Consider the following 16402-nt stretch of genomic DNA (forward strand, 5'->3'; position numbering starts at 1 on the left):
TTAAAGTAAGTTTGGCCAGACGTTACGGCAGTCGTGGAATATTACTAAGGCAGTACGGCCTCAGAAGCATCAATTACGGCCAGCTGTGTTAAGGAGCTATATTTATATGTTTAACTAAACTTTTCTTTTCCCCGTGTGTGGATAAATGCGAGGTTTGAGTTGCACAAAATTAAATAGCCTCTTTACGGGAGTAGTAAGTGGTGCAGAGTGTATGGGAATTTAATACTACCACAAGGAACAGACGCCCATGTTTTCAACTAGAATGCCTTAAATCATTAGGTAGCATTCCTAATTGTAATCTGAGATGGAAACGCTAAATTTAGCCAACATGCTGTGCACTAGTAAGACCTTTGTGAACAAGCTGGATGCTAAATTCATCTCCCCCCATGCAAAAGCACCACATTTAAGCAAGAGGGGAAATTAAATTATCGTGGCAGAAATCACTGGTGGCTTGCAAAGTGATGCAACAACAGATGCTTTGCTTTGTTTTAATTTCAATTGTGTAAAGAGGTGCTTGTAATAATGAAAAACTTAAGTATTTACAATGGAAAAACTAGCTACTGATAACAGTGAGAATTGGTACAGCGTGGAGTCTTGGAGATGGTGTGCTTGGAGTCATTAAGGCTGTGGTGGACTTAGACTGTCAGAAAAGTCTTGGGAACAGATTAGGAAACATTTTTGGCCGTGAAGATTTTGAGGTAAAGAAAATCAACGTTTGGGGAAAAAAGTGAGGTGTTTCAGTTCTTAACACTTAACCCATCCCCATATATTTATCCTTAAAGAGGAAGCTTTCAAAGTATACTTGTGAAGAAGCTGTTGATAGAGAAACTATTAGTTTCAACCACAGTATCTACACAGGGTCTTGCTGTTAGCACCTCTGGAAGGCTAACCAGCTTTCTTTGTGATGTGCTTGCACACTACCATAAACAGGAGCATGAATAGGTTTTAGTATTTTCTCCTTGACTGAAGTTCAAGCAACTTCGTAATGTCATTATAGGAATTGCAGCTTTCTGCAGACAGGATGCAACAACATGGGATTTGTTAGAGAAAAAGAAATATGGGGGGGGTATTCTGCTTTTTTTATTTGGTATTTTATCAAACACAGTAGTTTGAGAGGTGTGCAACAGCAAGATGAAATTACAAACTGGCTTTTCAGAAAAAAAAGGCGCACATCGTAGTTGAAGCTAGGAATAAGTTATAGGTATTAAACAGTAAAAGCATATTGCTGGTGTTTCAATTAGATGTAGCTGCAGGCCTCTGCCTTCTCCACTTCAGAATATGAGGAGCTGCGTTTCTCTCCTAATTTAATGGTGAACATTGAGCACAATGTACCTGTTAGTTCATGTCATTTCCAAAATACAGCTGTGAGTTTATTCTATAAACTGTACTCTGAGGATAAATTCCTTTTTTTAATTTTGAAGTAAATCTATATGGAAAAAAATAATATTCCCTAGAGACAGAGCATCTCAGTTGGCTCTCAAGCTGTTAGCTATATGTGGTGATCTTGGATGGCTTGTTTTTGTGAGCTGTGTCCATGTACTGCTTGCCTTAGAAGCATCGATACGCTTTCCAAAGCAACTCCTGAACCATGGAACCTTGCCTCTCAAGTATGTTTCAACAGTTAAAGAAAACCTTATACAAATAAGCTCTGTGTGCATATGAGGACCAAGCTGAGGACAGATGTCCAATACAGCAGATGACTGTTCTTGTTAAATACATAATTACTAGTAGTGTGGTAGTGCAGAGGACATCTAGTCATAAATCAATGCCATGCACAGGAGGCTTCTGCGTACCCATACTATTTGAGAAGCCGTCCCCGCTTTGGAAGCGGTGCTGACTACCCGACGTCAGCCTGCCCGTACCGCAGCGCTCTCCAGAAGGTGTTACATCGAAGGCAAGAGACTGAGGTTGCTCGTGGGGCTTGCTGATTCAACAGGTGAAAAGGCTTTGTCAGCGGCAGCATCTTCGTGGTGTCCCTGAGCTCCCTTTTTTCCTCACCCTGATAGTTTCGGCCACTGTCACTGGCATGAAATCTGGATTTGTGTAACTATTTACTTTGTCTTTTTGGAACATCTTTCTATCTGAGTAGGCTTTAGACATGGTAAGAGTAATCTTTACAATTTACTAGAAAGCTACACAGCTTGTTTTTGTGTGTGATCAATGTTTTTTAGGTTTGAAGCTCGTTGCAGGAGTTTGTTAGTCATTAAGTGAAATCATCAAGGGATTTTCCTACTGAAAACTTGTACAGAAATGCAGTCCAATGAAGCAAAACATAGTATGTAACAGAGCCTGCCTAAATAGGATTGCTGTGCTCCATAGGAGTCTAAATTCAGTAGGTCTCTCCTTGCCTTAAGGTGTTAAAGGATAAATGTTAACCTTACCTTCTTTTACTCCATAGTTCCTCCGTAGACCATATGGTTCCGAGCGGTCAGGTCCACAGTTAATGATTTTTGCTTGGTGTCCACTAAGTCAGAGTAGTCGTGCGTGATACAGGAGAGGTGCAGTTCAGGCTCTCTTCTGCATCTGGTTGTGAACATGTGTTCATTTCCCTCTACAGATGATGTTATTCAGGGAGAAAAAAGGACAGCTAATACTCCAAACGATCATCTCCAAGTCTTTTTGCTTTTATCCATCAGCAATATAGTTACAGTGGATAGGATCTGGAACCCCACTTACATCTTTTCTTCTACCTCCTGCCATCCAAGTGCTTCAGCACTTAAACAACAGTCAAAACCTTGTCAACTTCTTTTCTGTCTTGGTGCCTTTTGTTTTTGGCTGCACGGCAACGTTGTTATTATAAGAATAATGATGAATGCTCTTACCAGAATATCCACAGCATTCCCTGGAAATGTGAATTCAAACCCTTTGAGGCTGAGGAGGGTCCAGAGCCCAGTTCTCTCATGTCTTGGGTATGTGCTATAAAATATCTGTGAACCATTAGCACCCTTTTGTCATACTGTACCACCAGCTCTGCCGTGTCCTCATAGTTTTCTTTCTTGAGGTGGAAAGGTGTCACACAGAAGGAAACTTTAACATCTGCAGTTGTTCTGAAACAGGTACCTCCTTTTTCTGCTAACAGAGGAAACTTACGTGTTCTATCAAGAAAAATCTCCATCTCTACCCGCCTCCGTGCAGCCAGGCACCTAACTGGGGCAGATTTGTTTCCACTCAGTGATTCAAATCAAGACCAAAATGTAATCTTCAGAAAAGATACTTAATTGCTTCCTTGAAATCCGGGAACAACTAACAATAAATACCATATATAAAAGGAATAATATGATCAAACTCTGTGAGTGCTTATTAAATTAGCTATTCTGTCTTAAAACAGCTGTGTCTTCTATAAACTAACAAAGAGAAATCCCGTCCTCTAGGGACACAAGCAGACATGAGAACACATTTGGACCTCTGTTCATAAGCTGTGGTCGCAGCCTGCTGGTACATGCATGTGAACAGTTGCATGAATTGAGCTGAACAGCAGCATGGCACAAGTGCATGTGCTGGGTTTTCAGTTGTGATTTCAGAGCCACAAATATATTTTAGAACCTAACACCTGTGGATTTCCCATTGACTCCCATGCTTTTTAGTAAATCTTAAGCCACTTTTCTGCAGCTCTACGTGTAAACTAACTATGGGTAGTTATGTGATGCAAGACATTTCTGAGCCTCTCAGCAAACCAGTTGTGTTATATATTTGTCCTCCTTCCTAAACACAGGAGGTGGACACAGGTTCCCTTGCAGAGGCTGCAGAATTATGGTTCGTTTCCCAGTGATTCTCAATTCAGAAATGTGCGTTTTTGCCTTTTTCTGGACTCCCAGCTCTGCAGAGAAATTTTATGAACCAAACCGTGACATACACTAGTTGTGTCAGATAACTTCAGATAACCATACTAGAGGATTTGTGCTCCCTAACCTGAGCAGGAAACTAGTTTCCTATAGATCCCCTTTGTAATTGAAATATAAGTCCTATCTTGTGTATCATATATTACTTTAACATATGATGCCCCAGTAGAGCAGAGTGGTTGTGGAAATGCTTATCACAAGTATTTGTTGAACATGCTTGTTTTATTCCATCAACTTAGAGATAATAACAAAGAGAAATGAAGGCCAGTGTGAAATGCTGCCGGTTGTTTTATCCTGTGGCTGCACAGTAGCTGAAGACGTTATGCCTTAACTTAAAGCTTTTTCAGGACATAGTTTGAGTAAGCAGTCTTGATGTGATGAATTTTTGTGCAAAAGATGTTTCAGTACTAAAGAATTTCTTATTTTGCACATTAATCTGGGTTAATGTCCCATTCTTTCCATATTACTGCAGTGATCTGTTAAGGTCTGTTAAGCTCCTGGGGAGGGAAGAAACATCTTGCTCTTGCTGAACCATGCACTAAGCTGGTGCAAACAGGCTTAGGTCTGTGTGAATTGTAATGCTGCAAAGTCCCACTCTTGAGCCTGCATTTCCAGTGTCATTCTCAACCATTTCCACTATGTTCCCAGCCCACGAACCCCCAACTCGCTGATCTCTGTTGCTTCAGGGTCAGTAGCTGGGGCCTGCCTGTGAAAGCGTGTCCTCAGGGTGCTGAGCAAAAAGCCAGGTCTGCAGCTGGGAAGCAAGCAGTTTTGCAGGGTGAGTGAAGGTTTGGGTTCTTTAACATGTCTTGCTTTTTTTTTTTCAGCTGTCAGTGCATACCCCAAATCTCCACTGCCATGTGGAATGATGCTCCAGGTATATTTTTGATGTGGTGGTCCCAGGTTTTGCAGTGCAAGCAGTGTATTCCAGCTAGAATTCAGTGTCACAGCAACATTCTTGTTGATTAAATAAGATAGCTGCTAAGGTATCAAGTAAGGAATTACCTATTTTAGTTTTGTTGGAAAATCTACCCCAGACCTTTGATTCAAAATACCAAGATTAACTCTATGGCGTGAAACATTTTCATTTTTGCACCTGTGCTTTTTTAACGAATAAACTAAAGAGAGAGAGCAGGAAGACACTGATTTAACACCATCTTTTTATAGCGAATTGCTGATTAGCAGTGAACTGTTGTACAAGCAGAAGGGATAGTGCGTACAGTTGTTGCATATCTGGGCAAGTTCGGGTTTGCAGTGAACATTGGTTGCAGTTGTGGCCATCAGGAGTGCTGGCAGTAGTGTGGGTTGCTGTTGTTAGTATCTGTCCCATGTCACCAGGTTTGTTTGTTTTTTTCCAGTTAAGGAAAATTGCCATGTCCTTTTTATCTTCCATCTTTTACAGAAATGTGAATGGGATACATCTTGCCAGTCTCTAAAATTCACACTGAAAAGTCAGGCCTTTAGGTAAAGCTGGTAAACTTTCTGGAGTGAATGAAGAAAACTTTTTTAGCACGGTATCCATCGAGTACTGAATCAGGCGTCTCCAGAGAGTATTTAATTCTGCTTATTTTAGAAACATGTCTCTTCCTGCTCCTTTTATAAACAGAGCCTTGGCGACTGGGGGTCGGGGCCGACCGTGTGACTACTCCAGCCCAGCATACAGCCACGGGCTGTGTGGGGCAGATGCATCCTTTGTTCTCCCAATTCTCTTTTCCTCCATCCCCATTTGGTTTTTCTCACCACCTCTGCCATACCAGGATGAGCGTTTTTGTACCCAGTGGCTGAAAACAGGTACTTTCTTTGCTGGCTTAGTGCATCCGCCAGATCATTTCACTGCTCTAGCTCTTGTTGGTGGTTTTATTAATGGTGACAGGTCAGAAAGGAAAGTAGTAGGAATTACCAACAAGGAGGAGTAGGATGGGACAGCTCTCTTTAGTAACTTTCCATTCTAGGTCAAAGTGGCTGTTGTAAACATCGTCTCAGTTTTAGAAGGGATTAATTCTGTACAGCATTTCTCAATCAAGCTTTAAACCCATGAAAACACAGCTGATTTATAGAGGTGTCAGTCTGCAGGAAGCACAAATGCTAGTCCAAAAGTGTGAGCTGCTTATTCATTTCTAGTTTTATAAGTTTAGTTAGAGTGGTCTGTGGGGATGTGGGTAAGCAGGCTCTGTGGTTATTGCCTCAAAAAGGTGGCTTCTGCACAACAACTCAACTCTTGCTGGGTGTCTGACCTGTGCATACTTCCCCTTCGTTCTGAAGCATGGATATGTATTTGCGTATAACGTTTTGCAGCAAGGCCCAACTCAATACACCATGCAGGCAGATGCCTCGTACTTCTTTTATCCTTTGCTTGGCATTGGCCAGATGGATGCTGGAGCCCAGGGTGAGGTGAGGAGCTGCTTGATGGACTGGGACAATGCTGCAGTGGTTGAGCATCTTAACCACTGACACTTAATTTCAAAGGAATTAATGCTTCCACAACGTTTATCTTTTTTTTCCTTGATCCCATTTGCCCAGTTGATTTTCTACACAGATGCTATTGCTGTTCTAATTTAAAGAAAAAAACTTGCAAAAGGCTTTAGTAATATGGAGGAGTAAATTTTATTTCTAAATACATGGTGATGAGCAGAATACAAAGGTGTTGATACTTGATTTGCAAATTTAAAATTAGTCTCATTGCAGAGAAGTAATCCTTTACTTCTGTTGTCACTTGATGAGTCTCTTATTTCAAATTAGAAGCTTCAGAGACGTACATAAAAGCTGGGTTGTTTTTTTCGTACTGAAAAAAGTCTATTCAAACATTACTGTTTGATGAGGCACTTAGTGAAAAATCTTGGAAAGCAACTAGTTCAAGCACTCAAGGTTATGCCTGTGTTTGTCTTCCTAAAATATTTAACAAAAATAGATTAGGGTTAGCAAACATACAGAAATAATTTTAAAATGAGCTTTACAACAGCACACCATTTGCAGCCTTTTTAAAAGGATCCAGGTTGTGATTTAGTTGTTAAATATAGAGAGATTTCAGTTCTTGGCAAGCTTACCTTTTGAATGCTTTGAGCTGCTTTTTCAGGGGAAAAATCACTTTTTCAAGGATTATGGGATATTTTTCAAGGATTTTAATTAAAAGGGGAACAACAAGTGTAATAGGAAAATATATAAAAGTTGTGCAAAAAGCTTCATTTTTTTTTTCCTTGTAACAATGGGTTATTTTCTGTTCCCATATTCTGTGGTTGAATACCAACGCAGGATTTAGTTCCTGTTCCGCCAGAGGTTTCCAAGGGCTCCTTTTGACAGTCTGGTGTAGCTGGGCGTTACTGGTTTTGGGTTTTGCTTATTCCCTTCACTTACAAGTTGGCAGCACGGCAATCCGGAGTGCTGAGCGGTGACCCACAGGGCAAGCAGGTCTGACACCGCCACGAACAGGTTGCAGCAGGGGCTAGGAGGAGGTTCGCAGTCCAAGCAGCATCCACACCAGCAAATCTTTCCTGAAGTCGTTCCAGCCCTCACAGATGGAAAAGCCATTCAGCGGTGGAGGTGAAGGAAGTGAGCCGGAGCACGTGGGAGGGCAGGCGAGCAGCTGAGGAGAGGCACCGCGGCGGCCTTATATGGGAAAGGGAAAGGACATTTTCCTCGTTAACTTCACGGGGAATCGGTGCCCAGAGCTGCATTCATCATGTGGATGCATTTCCACAGGAACGTTTCTTTTCCAAATCGTCTTAGTCATAGTTTTAGCACTGTGTCACATCTCTGCTGGCTTATTTATATAGTCTGCATGGGCTTGCTGTGCATCCACTGCTAGTCTGCCCTAAAAAGGTGAACTGTTTATAATCTTGGCCAACAGAAAAGACAGTACTAAACTGATGCCAGCAGCTTGTTTTTTTTCTTACTGAAAAGACCACCCCGTTTCTGGGCTGTACTTAAAGCAAAACTTAAGGCATGGCAGCAGTATATCCCTTCATCTGGTGGGGGTAAGGTTGGCTAAACACAACATGGCTTCCGCGAAGCCAGGCCAGAAGGAAGCTCAGCAGCCCCGTGAGGCCTTCCCCTCCGGGCTGCTCGTGGCCCTCTGACTGCTGTTCCTCACCAACATCACACCCTTTCTCTCACCTCGGCTCTTTTTTGGATCACACTTACCCTCTCAGCAAGGCTTGCGGTCACACACATTTGATTTAGAAGGGGCTTGCTTAGACAGCCCATTTAATGCTGGGTGTTCATGAAGGAGCAACACCTCTGAAGGGATGGCCAGAGGGAGAAAGCCGAGTTAGCTGTGCAAAGAGTAATGCCCAAAAGTTGGGTTGGGTGTAGTTCACCGTTCAGTTTTTCTGTTTGTTTTGTTTCCTTTTTTTTTTTTTACCAGAAGTTTCTTTTGTGCCTGTGCCCACCATCTAGCAGTTATCCCACACCAAATTCTCTCAATTCTCCTACGTCTAAACTTCCCCCGCCCTCTGGCTGCAGGATCCGCTGAAGGCAAAAGTGGGCCAAAATGATTTGTCAGAAAAATATGAAACATCTAACATTATTGTTGGATAAAATCTATTAACAAAGGGTTGGCTCCCGTTTGAAACCTCCACTAGATTTTAGAGCAGCTGTCCCATCTAAGTTAGGCCTGGATATGCAAAGTTACAATTATGAATGGCCCTAAATCAGTGTGGGAAAACCAAAACTCAACTGCTGTGCTAATTTAAGCACTGCGCTCTTTGCTGCTAATTTATATGAATAATGGTACCTCTTCCAGAAAATGGCAGGTTCATTTTAAGAGATTCTCTTGGCTAAATTGCAAGATAGCTTTTAGAACAAAAACTTGTTATGAATTCTGGTATTTTTAGGATGCCTGGAAAGGCTGCAGTTAGCAGTAACATTTTAGGGCTACAAAGGAAATTGGTGGCCAGGCTCCAAGTTCTTGCTCTTATAATGAATAATAGAGAAATGGAATTTAAAATAACAACACCAAAATTTCAAAGTTGTATAAAATTTGTGAAAACTGATTTCGGGTGGCTATCTACTATTGGAGGAGAATAAAATTTGGCCAAAAAAAAATGGTCTGTTTGAAACCTGTTTTTAGTCAGTAGTCCTAACTCTGGAGTAATAAGTGAAGTCTAATAATTATGGAAAATTACAGTTCAGTGACCTTAAGTTGTGGTTTATAGGCATTCAAATCTTATCTTATAAAACTTACAGATTATAAAGGTTGCATGTATTTATTTTTTTGGAGCAGGTTTTCATTAAGGTTTGTAGCTTTGGAAAAAGAGTAAAGAGTTTTTTCATTAATAAGAACGGTACCCCTTAATTATCCTTATCCCTAAAGAAGAAGAAGAAGAAAAAAAAAAAAAAAAAGCTGAATTTATATCAAGGATGCTTTAGGTTACATATTTTGAGAGGAAATTTCTAGTTTGGAGTATAAGGTGCCAAGTTAGGCTGTAAAATACCCTTTGAAGATTTCTAGGAAAAGATTCTGGAAAGGGCCTTGAAGTTTTTCTTACCTTAAAGCAGAGGCTTGAATAGAGAAGCTGTATTTCTCTCATACCTCTCAGGTATCTTTATTTTGAAGTCTTTCCCTGGTAACATTCAGAGCATAGATATTTTTGCATGGGGTGTTAATAGGCTGGGGGTTTTTGGTTTTGTTTTTTGCCCTGACTGAACAGAATTTCCAAATTTCTTGTATCTTAAGAGGCTATCTAACAAGAGTGTTTCAAAAGAATTTAAGTAGCAGCTGCCTTGTTTGATGTCTTATAAATGAGAGTTTGGTTTATAAATACGGTTGTATTAGATGAAAATTCATCTGTCTGTCCAGTTGGTGTGGATAGGAACATCTGGTTTGAGTCTACTCTGTTCCTATCCCCTCTGAAACAGTTGCATGTGTGTACTTCCATGCAACTTTATTTTTGTTTACTGGTCACAATAAATCATAAAATCTGTTTGTCTGGTTTTGTATTTCAGATTAATTTAAAATTTCTCACGTGGGCTGGCATCCTCTGTTGCTTGATATGGAGCGGATTTGCTCAGCAAGGTAAATCATTTGATTTCACTGCACTACTTTAATATTGCTTTAAAACTATGTATTTAGCAGTTGTTTGTGCCAATAAATGTATTGGTTAGATGGGTGCTCCTAGCAAGATGTTGCTCATATCTCTTAGTCATAACATGTAGAACTTAGTTTACAGGGGCAGTATGAAACAAACTAAAATTGTATTACTGTCAGCATGTCTTTATAAATGAAGTGACCTATCTGTATTCTTTCATAGCTGGAAGTGACTGCATAAAAGCTAATGCAAAATCATGTGGTGAATGTATACAAGCAGGACCGAACTGTGGTTGGTGTAAAAAAACAGTAAGTATTGTACAGTTCCTTTTATTTTTTTCCCTCGGTTTCAAATTTAAATAAATACTTTAAATGTATAGAAATTTCATTTTTATTAATGATAATTTCCTGTAGCTCTTCAATTGGAAGAGCTATTTTTATGTATTAGTACATAAAAATTCAGTACCATGATTTTCCTGATGTCCTGATTTGAGTAGATCTTTTTACAATGTGTTTACTTCTCCTTTTCTAAAAGTTAAATGTATATAGACCCTACAAGCTGTATCATAGCTATTTCATATCCTTCCAGCATGGAGGCTGTCTGGGTATGTTTAATTATATGCTTTCAGTGACATTAGAGTAAAAGGTAAACTTAGACATAGGTGGAGTAGAGGAAGAGAGTGAAGGTCTGCGTTTAAAAGGAAAGATGTTCAAATCTTAGAACATCTACCATCTGTTGTTGGTAGACTTGGGGGTGGGAGACTGGTTTGTGGGGGTGGGTTTTTTGTTTTAGTATGAACCTTCAAAAGAAAGCTTGTGTAATTAAAATTAAATCTTAAATTATGTGCTGTATATGCTAAAGTTGAGTTGAAGTGTCTTCAGGTTAGAAACAGAAGGAAAGGTGCTTTAGAGCACTTTTTTGGTTTGTTAATGAAAACTGTGAAACTTTCCTGTTTCCTGCTGTAAGATGATACTGTGTACTTAATTCCATGCGTTACCAACTTACTGTCACTTGGATCAGCTTGTAAGCTTTAAACTTTTCTAGTAAACTGACTTGACTTTAAAATTTGGCTCTCAGATTCATTTGGCCAAATTTTATTTATTTGGTCTTAGTCAGCTTCTCATCAAGAACTGATAAACTTTATAATATATTTACTTACATGTGTATTCTGGGGGGAGGGAAAAATCAGAATTGCCAAGCTCCTCAGTTAGAAACCTTGTTTACTTATATTTGAGTTTAGAGCTGTTTTGAAGATTTGAGGTAATGTTGAGTTGTGTTCAGAGCAAAGTTACTTTTTTTCTTTGCTAACGGATATTACTTTTGGATTGTTGTCCTTCTTTCCACTGCTCTGCCAGCATATTGCCATTGTTTTGTTGTGGAGCACCAACGTACCCTTATGTAATCTCTAATTAAAGCCTTTCAAAAAAAAAAAAAAAAAAAGGAGGGTAATTGGAAAGTAGGCTGTACAAATAAGTTCACAACTTAATTGACAACTGCATGAAGATGTGAGCCTTTCCCATCTGCTGTCACTTATGGAGTAGCTGATTTAAAAGGATGCACTGCTTCTGTTAGAGGTGACATTGGATATATATTTTTTTACTTTCATCTTGCTTATATCTTTTACACAGATTATATACATAAATGCAAACTCTTGGATTAAATTATAGCCACTGTTTCATTGAGTAAAATTTAACATGTTTCAGAACTGTGTTTTATTACTGGATTCTTTTTTTTTTTTTTATAAGGATGGAGTCACTGTAAAAAGTGTTACTGTGTGTAGAGTATAGCAAGTTTCAGATAGCTGTAAATTTGATATTCATTCACCCCTCTTTTCCAGGACTTCTTGCAAGAAGGAGAACCAACGTCTGCCCGATGTGATGACTTGGCAGCACTGAGAAGTAAAGGCTGTCCTATGGAAGATATAGAAAATCCTAGAGGTAGCAAACAGGTGCTTGAAGATAGAGAAGTAACAAACCGTAAAATAGGTGCTGCAGAGAAACTGAAACCAGAGGCCATTACACAGATCCAGCCACAAAAATTAGTACTGAAACTAAGAGTCGGTAAGGACAGTTTCATTCTAGTCTTCATATGATTTTTCCGTCACCACCACAAGTGCATCTTGTGTTTTGAATGTATAATCATTTTGTTTCTGAAACTGCTGTTGTTCCGATAATCTGAATAATAGCAGAACTATTCAGGTTAACCCCAGGTGTTTAGGTAATTCAAATACTGTCAGATTTTTAGAAAAGAGGTTTTTATCTCTTGTTCCAGATATAATTTCTGAGAAAATAGATAAAGCTCATAAAAATGTCAGCATGGTTCAGATATATCACAAAAATTAAATTGTTCTATTTTCAGCATTTTACAGTTGATTTTCTGCAGTGTGACTTCTTGTAACAAAAGTAGAGGAGCATGCAAAAACCTAGAGAAGTTATGAGAACAGTTGCTATTCCCTGAAGTACTCCTGTTAGGCAGTCTGTGCCAAATGATTTCATAATATGGGCAAGATTTTCAGTTTGCTATATAAAATAGTTTCCAGAGGGTAAAGAAGTGGATATGAGACTGCATGAATGAAAACAAAGCAGTTGTGTACCATTTCAAACCCATAAAGAAATATTTGATTAAAATGGGAGTGGGGGAACAAGTCTAGTATTTCACACAATACTTGAACATAATGGAAACTGACCTTAAGGAGAGTTCCTAGGTGCTGTAACAGTGTCCAAAAATACCTTATATTTACCTGGAATAAGAGCCTGTACTTGGAGCCAGCTGCTTGTTGGGGACTGCATCAATAAATGCAACGTGATCCGAGACTGCTTAGCACAGTGAGGAAAGGGAAGAAAAGGAAAAGAATTAAAATTATTTTACAATTTTGGTATTAGCCCTGTTTAGTTCTAGTGACCCTTTCAACTTCAAAAGACAAAATAATAGTCTGTTGACACAAATTTGATCAGCAGAGCATACAAGGGACCTGGGCAACCAAAACCTATTAACCCAAAAAATCATTGTTCAGTTTATGAGCACTTCTTTTGGTCACAAGGTCTCCGATTAGGGTTTGTGTGCATACAGAGGGGGATGTTTGCTTTCTGTGCAGGCTCTTTTAAACAGTAGCTAAGGAAAATCTAAAGCTTTTATTTGTTTTAAATAAAACGTGCTGCATAGCTGCCTGATCCATATGCCCATTCCTTTTGCCCATTTTATGCTTTCCCCAGATTGTTAGTTTTCCTCATATTAAGCAAATATTTGCTAATTATTAAGCAGACTTAATTGGCAGCAATATCACCATTTCACTTTAGTGACTAAAAGCTGGGATGAAGGAAAAAACTTTCAATTCCATTCCTTATTTCATAAACAATAGGCAAAAGAATTATTTTCCATTTAACTTGCAGGTAGTTCTTCTGCACTGTCTTTCAACATCAGAGTGAAACTACATGCTTCTGTTGGCAAAGCACAGGGTCTGGGCTTACAATTGCAACAGACAGTAACCAATTATCTCGACTACTGTTTTTGTGTTCAGCCTGTATTTGATGCAAAGTAACTTGAAATATTCTATCCAGAACTGATTTTTCTTTTATAAACCTATTATAAGTGTTTTTCCTAAACTAAACCCTTAGGATTTCTTCAGTCATCTTGGATACAAATAGATATTGAAAATTTATGCTATTAGATTGTTAAAATTATTGCAAGCATCGAGATTTAAAATTACAGCAGCTAAGAGAGGCTTGGTTTTATCAGGATATTATTTTCTATGGGGAAATGAAATGCATTGACATGTAAAGTTGGGCATCTGAAATAAATACTCCTTGAAAATTTTTTCATCATAATTTAACGTTAACTATTTCAATTAACAGGAAAAAAAAAAAAAAAAACCACTAGCTCAAAACCTCCATCATCAATATCTCAAAGACTTTCCTTAAAAAGACATTTTTCTTGCCAATGTAGTTATTGTAGAATTTTTAATGGCTTCTGTTTGTTGTTTAATCTCTGAAACAGGGGAACCGCAAACATTTTCATTAAAATTTAAGAGAGCTGAAGATTACCCCATTGACCTTTACTATCTTATGGACCTCTCCTATTCTATGAAAGATGACTTAGAGAATGTGAAAAGTCTCGGAACAGCTCTGATGCAAGAAATGCAAAAAATAACTTCAGACTTTCGAATTGGTAAGAAAGATTTGCTTATTCAAAAGTTTCCTTCCTGATGTTTTTCACATCAGTAAAGTGAAAATCACTTCATATGAAGAATAATTCTTTTTTAAAAAACTAGCAGTATTATGGCAAATATACTAGCATGTAGAAACTATTGAGGAATATGAGAATAGTTGTGAAGGAGAAGGTAGAATGTAAACAAGTATGAGAGCTATTTTTAACAACAGATCAGCCATAATGAATTTGTACTGTATCACAATATAAATAATAGAATTCCATTCTTCAACTTACAGGGTTTTTCTCATTCTCTCCTAGGGTTTGGCTCTTTTGTGGAGAAAACTGTGATGCCATATATAAGTACAACACCAGCCAAACTCAGAAATCCTTGTACAGGTGACCAGAACTGTACAAGTCCATTTAGCTATAAAAATGTGCTCAGTCTTACCAGTGAAGGAAATCGATTTAATGAACTTGTAGGTAAACAGCACATTTCTGGTAATTTGGATTCTCCTGAAGGTGGATTTGATGCAATAATGCAGGTTGCAGTTTGTGGGGTAAGTGTGTGTTAGTTTTCTGAAATAAAATTGTTCTAACTGATACTTTAAGGCTGTATTTAAACAATTTCATCTAATAATGTTTTACGGTGCCTGACCTGAGTTTCAACTTCTCATGCTTGTGCTAGCAAGATAGGGTAAAGTAGGCTGCATGAATACGTTGATTTGTTTTGTGGAGACCTCTAGTGAGTGAATGAAGCCAGCAAATGTGAAGGTGGTGATCACAGGTTGTATTCACATCAGATAGATATGTTGCAAAGATGATGTTTTTAAAGGCTGCTGCAAAAGAAGAGTCAAATTCTGCTCACAGAAGCATGGAATTCTAAACAGACAATTGTTATCCAGTGATTTCAAAGAGTCATTACGCTTTTTCTAGCTCATGTTTCAGAATAGCTTGGTGAATGTTAATTTCTACTAGCTTCTTAGACAGAAGTAGATCAAAAACAGATTTTTGTTTATTTTTGGAGAGCTGATCTAGATCGCTTCATTATTCTTTGATGTTTCTGTTCTGACACGATTCTATGCACAATATAGACTCTTCAAAAATTATATCCTACTTTACTGCTTTGTTACTATATTAATATATTGTTAATCAATGAAGTAAGGACTTTATGAAACTATATGGAGTCCTATTTTAAAAGTGCAGAAAGAAAGTTTATTGCCTTTGGTGAAAATCTTACAGATAATATTTTACAGGAGACATTTAATTAAATATAAGTGCTTTTAAGATTTGAGTGAATTACAGTTTCCAGGACTATGCTTTTGTTATATGGCTTCTCCTAAGTCTGTCTGCCTTATTATGTATTTACCTCTTCATTGTTGGTCCACATTAATATAAAAGAAAGTGGTGCAGAATACTGAAATTTTTTTTTTTTATTATTTCCTAAGGATCAAATTGGATGGAGAAATGTTACAAGACTATTAGTGTTTTCCACGGATGCTGGATTTCACTTCGCAGGAGACGGTAAACTTGGTGGAATTGTTTTACCAAATGATGGGAAATGTCACCTGGAAAATAATGTGTACACAATGAGCCACTATTATGTAAGTCTTTGCATTGTCTTGTAGGGAAATTTATGTTTTCTGGTGTTTAAGCTCAAAAAAATCATTTTAGTAAACTGGCACTGTTTCAGAATGCTACATCTTTTAAACTTTACCTATTTGCCTATGTATTAAATCAAGTGACTTTAGCTTAAGTAAAGCAAAAACTGCAAGAATTAATCCAGTCTTAATTCAAAAACTTCAAGAAGTGGCAACTTCACTTTACGATTTGTGGTAGTTAATAACTCTGCTTGTCCACTGGTGCTCTGTCCTAATATTTTATTATTTCATTAGTCTGCTTGTTCAGAAGTAGTTCTAATACTGTCCAGTTATTTATAACATCATATCTAGTTGTATTTTCTTTGGGGCCCAAATGAACTGCTTGCAATTAGTCTCTGTTCATAAGTATTTTATTTTTTATATTTTATTTTTGATTTTATTTTATGCCTGTTAGCCATTTTGAATCATTTTATCATGAACTCTCACTGTATACTTGTAATTTTTAAATCAATTTTGCACTTATTTGTAATTGAAATGATAGAACTCTGACTGCTTGACATCTTATGCTACAAAATTTATGATAAAAAATATGTTTAACAACATTGTTACCATGTCTTATTGATAAGTTAAGCAGATGAAAAGTGAAATGAAGAACATTTACTTGATAGGGTGAACACAATAAGCTTTACAAAGTTTCCATGTTTGTATTCCTAATTGAGAGCGCTTGTTTAATGACGACCTACAATTAATTGTTTTATTTAATCTTTTCTTTATGAAACAGTGCAGAAGCTAGTGA

General features: G+C 38.0%; 1 protein-coding gene across 2 annotated transcripts in view; it reads left to right on the forward strand.

The window, feature by feature from the left end:
* Positions 1–16402, forward strand: part of ITGB1 (integrin subunit beta 1) — a 43373-nt gene that overhangs the window by 9841 nt on the left and 17130 nt on the right. The window contains exons 2-7 of one of the 2 annotated variants that reach the window (XM_032180845.1): positions 9780–9849; positions 10085–10170; positions 11700–11922; positions 13856–14026; positions 14327–14565; positions 15454–15609. In XM_032180845.1, coding sequence (XP_032036736.1) covers positions 9780–9849; positions 10085–10170; positions 11700–11922; positions 13856–14026; positions 14327–14565; positions 15454–15609 — 945 coding nt within the window. Of the gene's footprint in view, positions 1–9710; positions 9850–10084; positions 10171–11699; positions 11923–13855; positions 14027–14326; positions 14566–15453; positions 15610–16402 lie in introns of those variants that run through there. The other variant, XM_032180844.1, reaches the window with a different exon arrangement.

The sequence above is a fragment of the Aythya fuligula genome, chromosome 2, assembly GCF_009819795.1.
Source record: "Aythya fuligula isolate bAytFul2 chromosome 2, bAytFul2.pri, whole genome shotgun sequence".
Taxonomy (NCBI): domain Eukaryota; kingdom Metazoa; phylum Chordata; class Aves; order Anseriformes; family Anatidae; genus Aythya; species Aythya fuligula.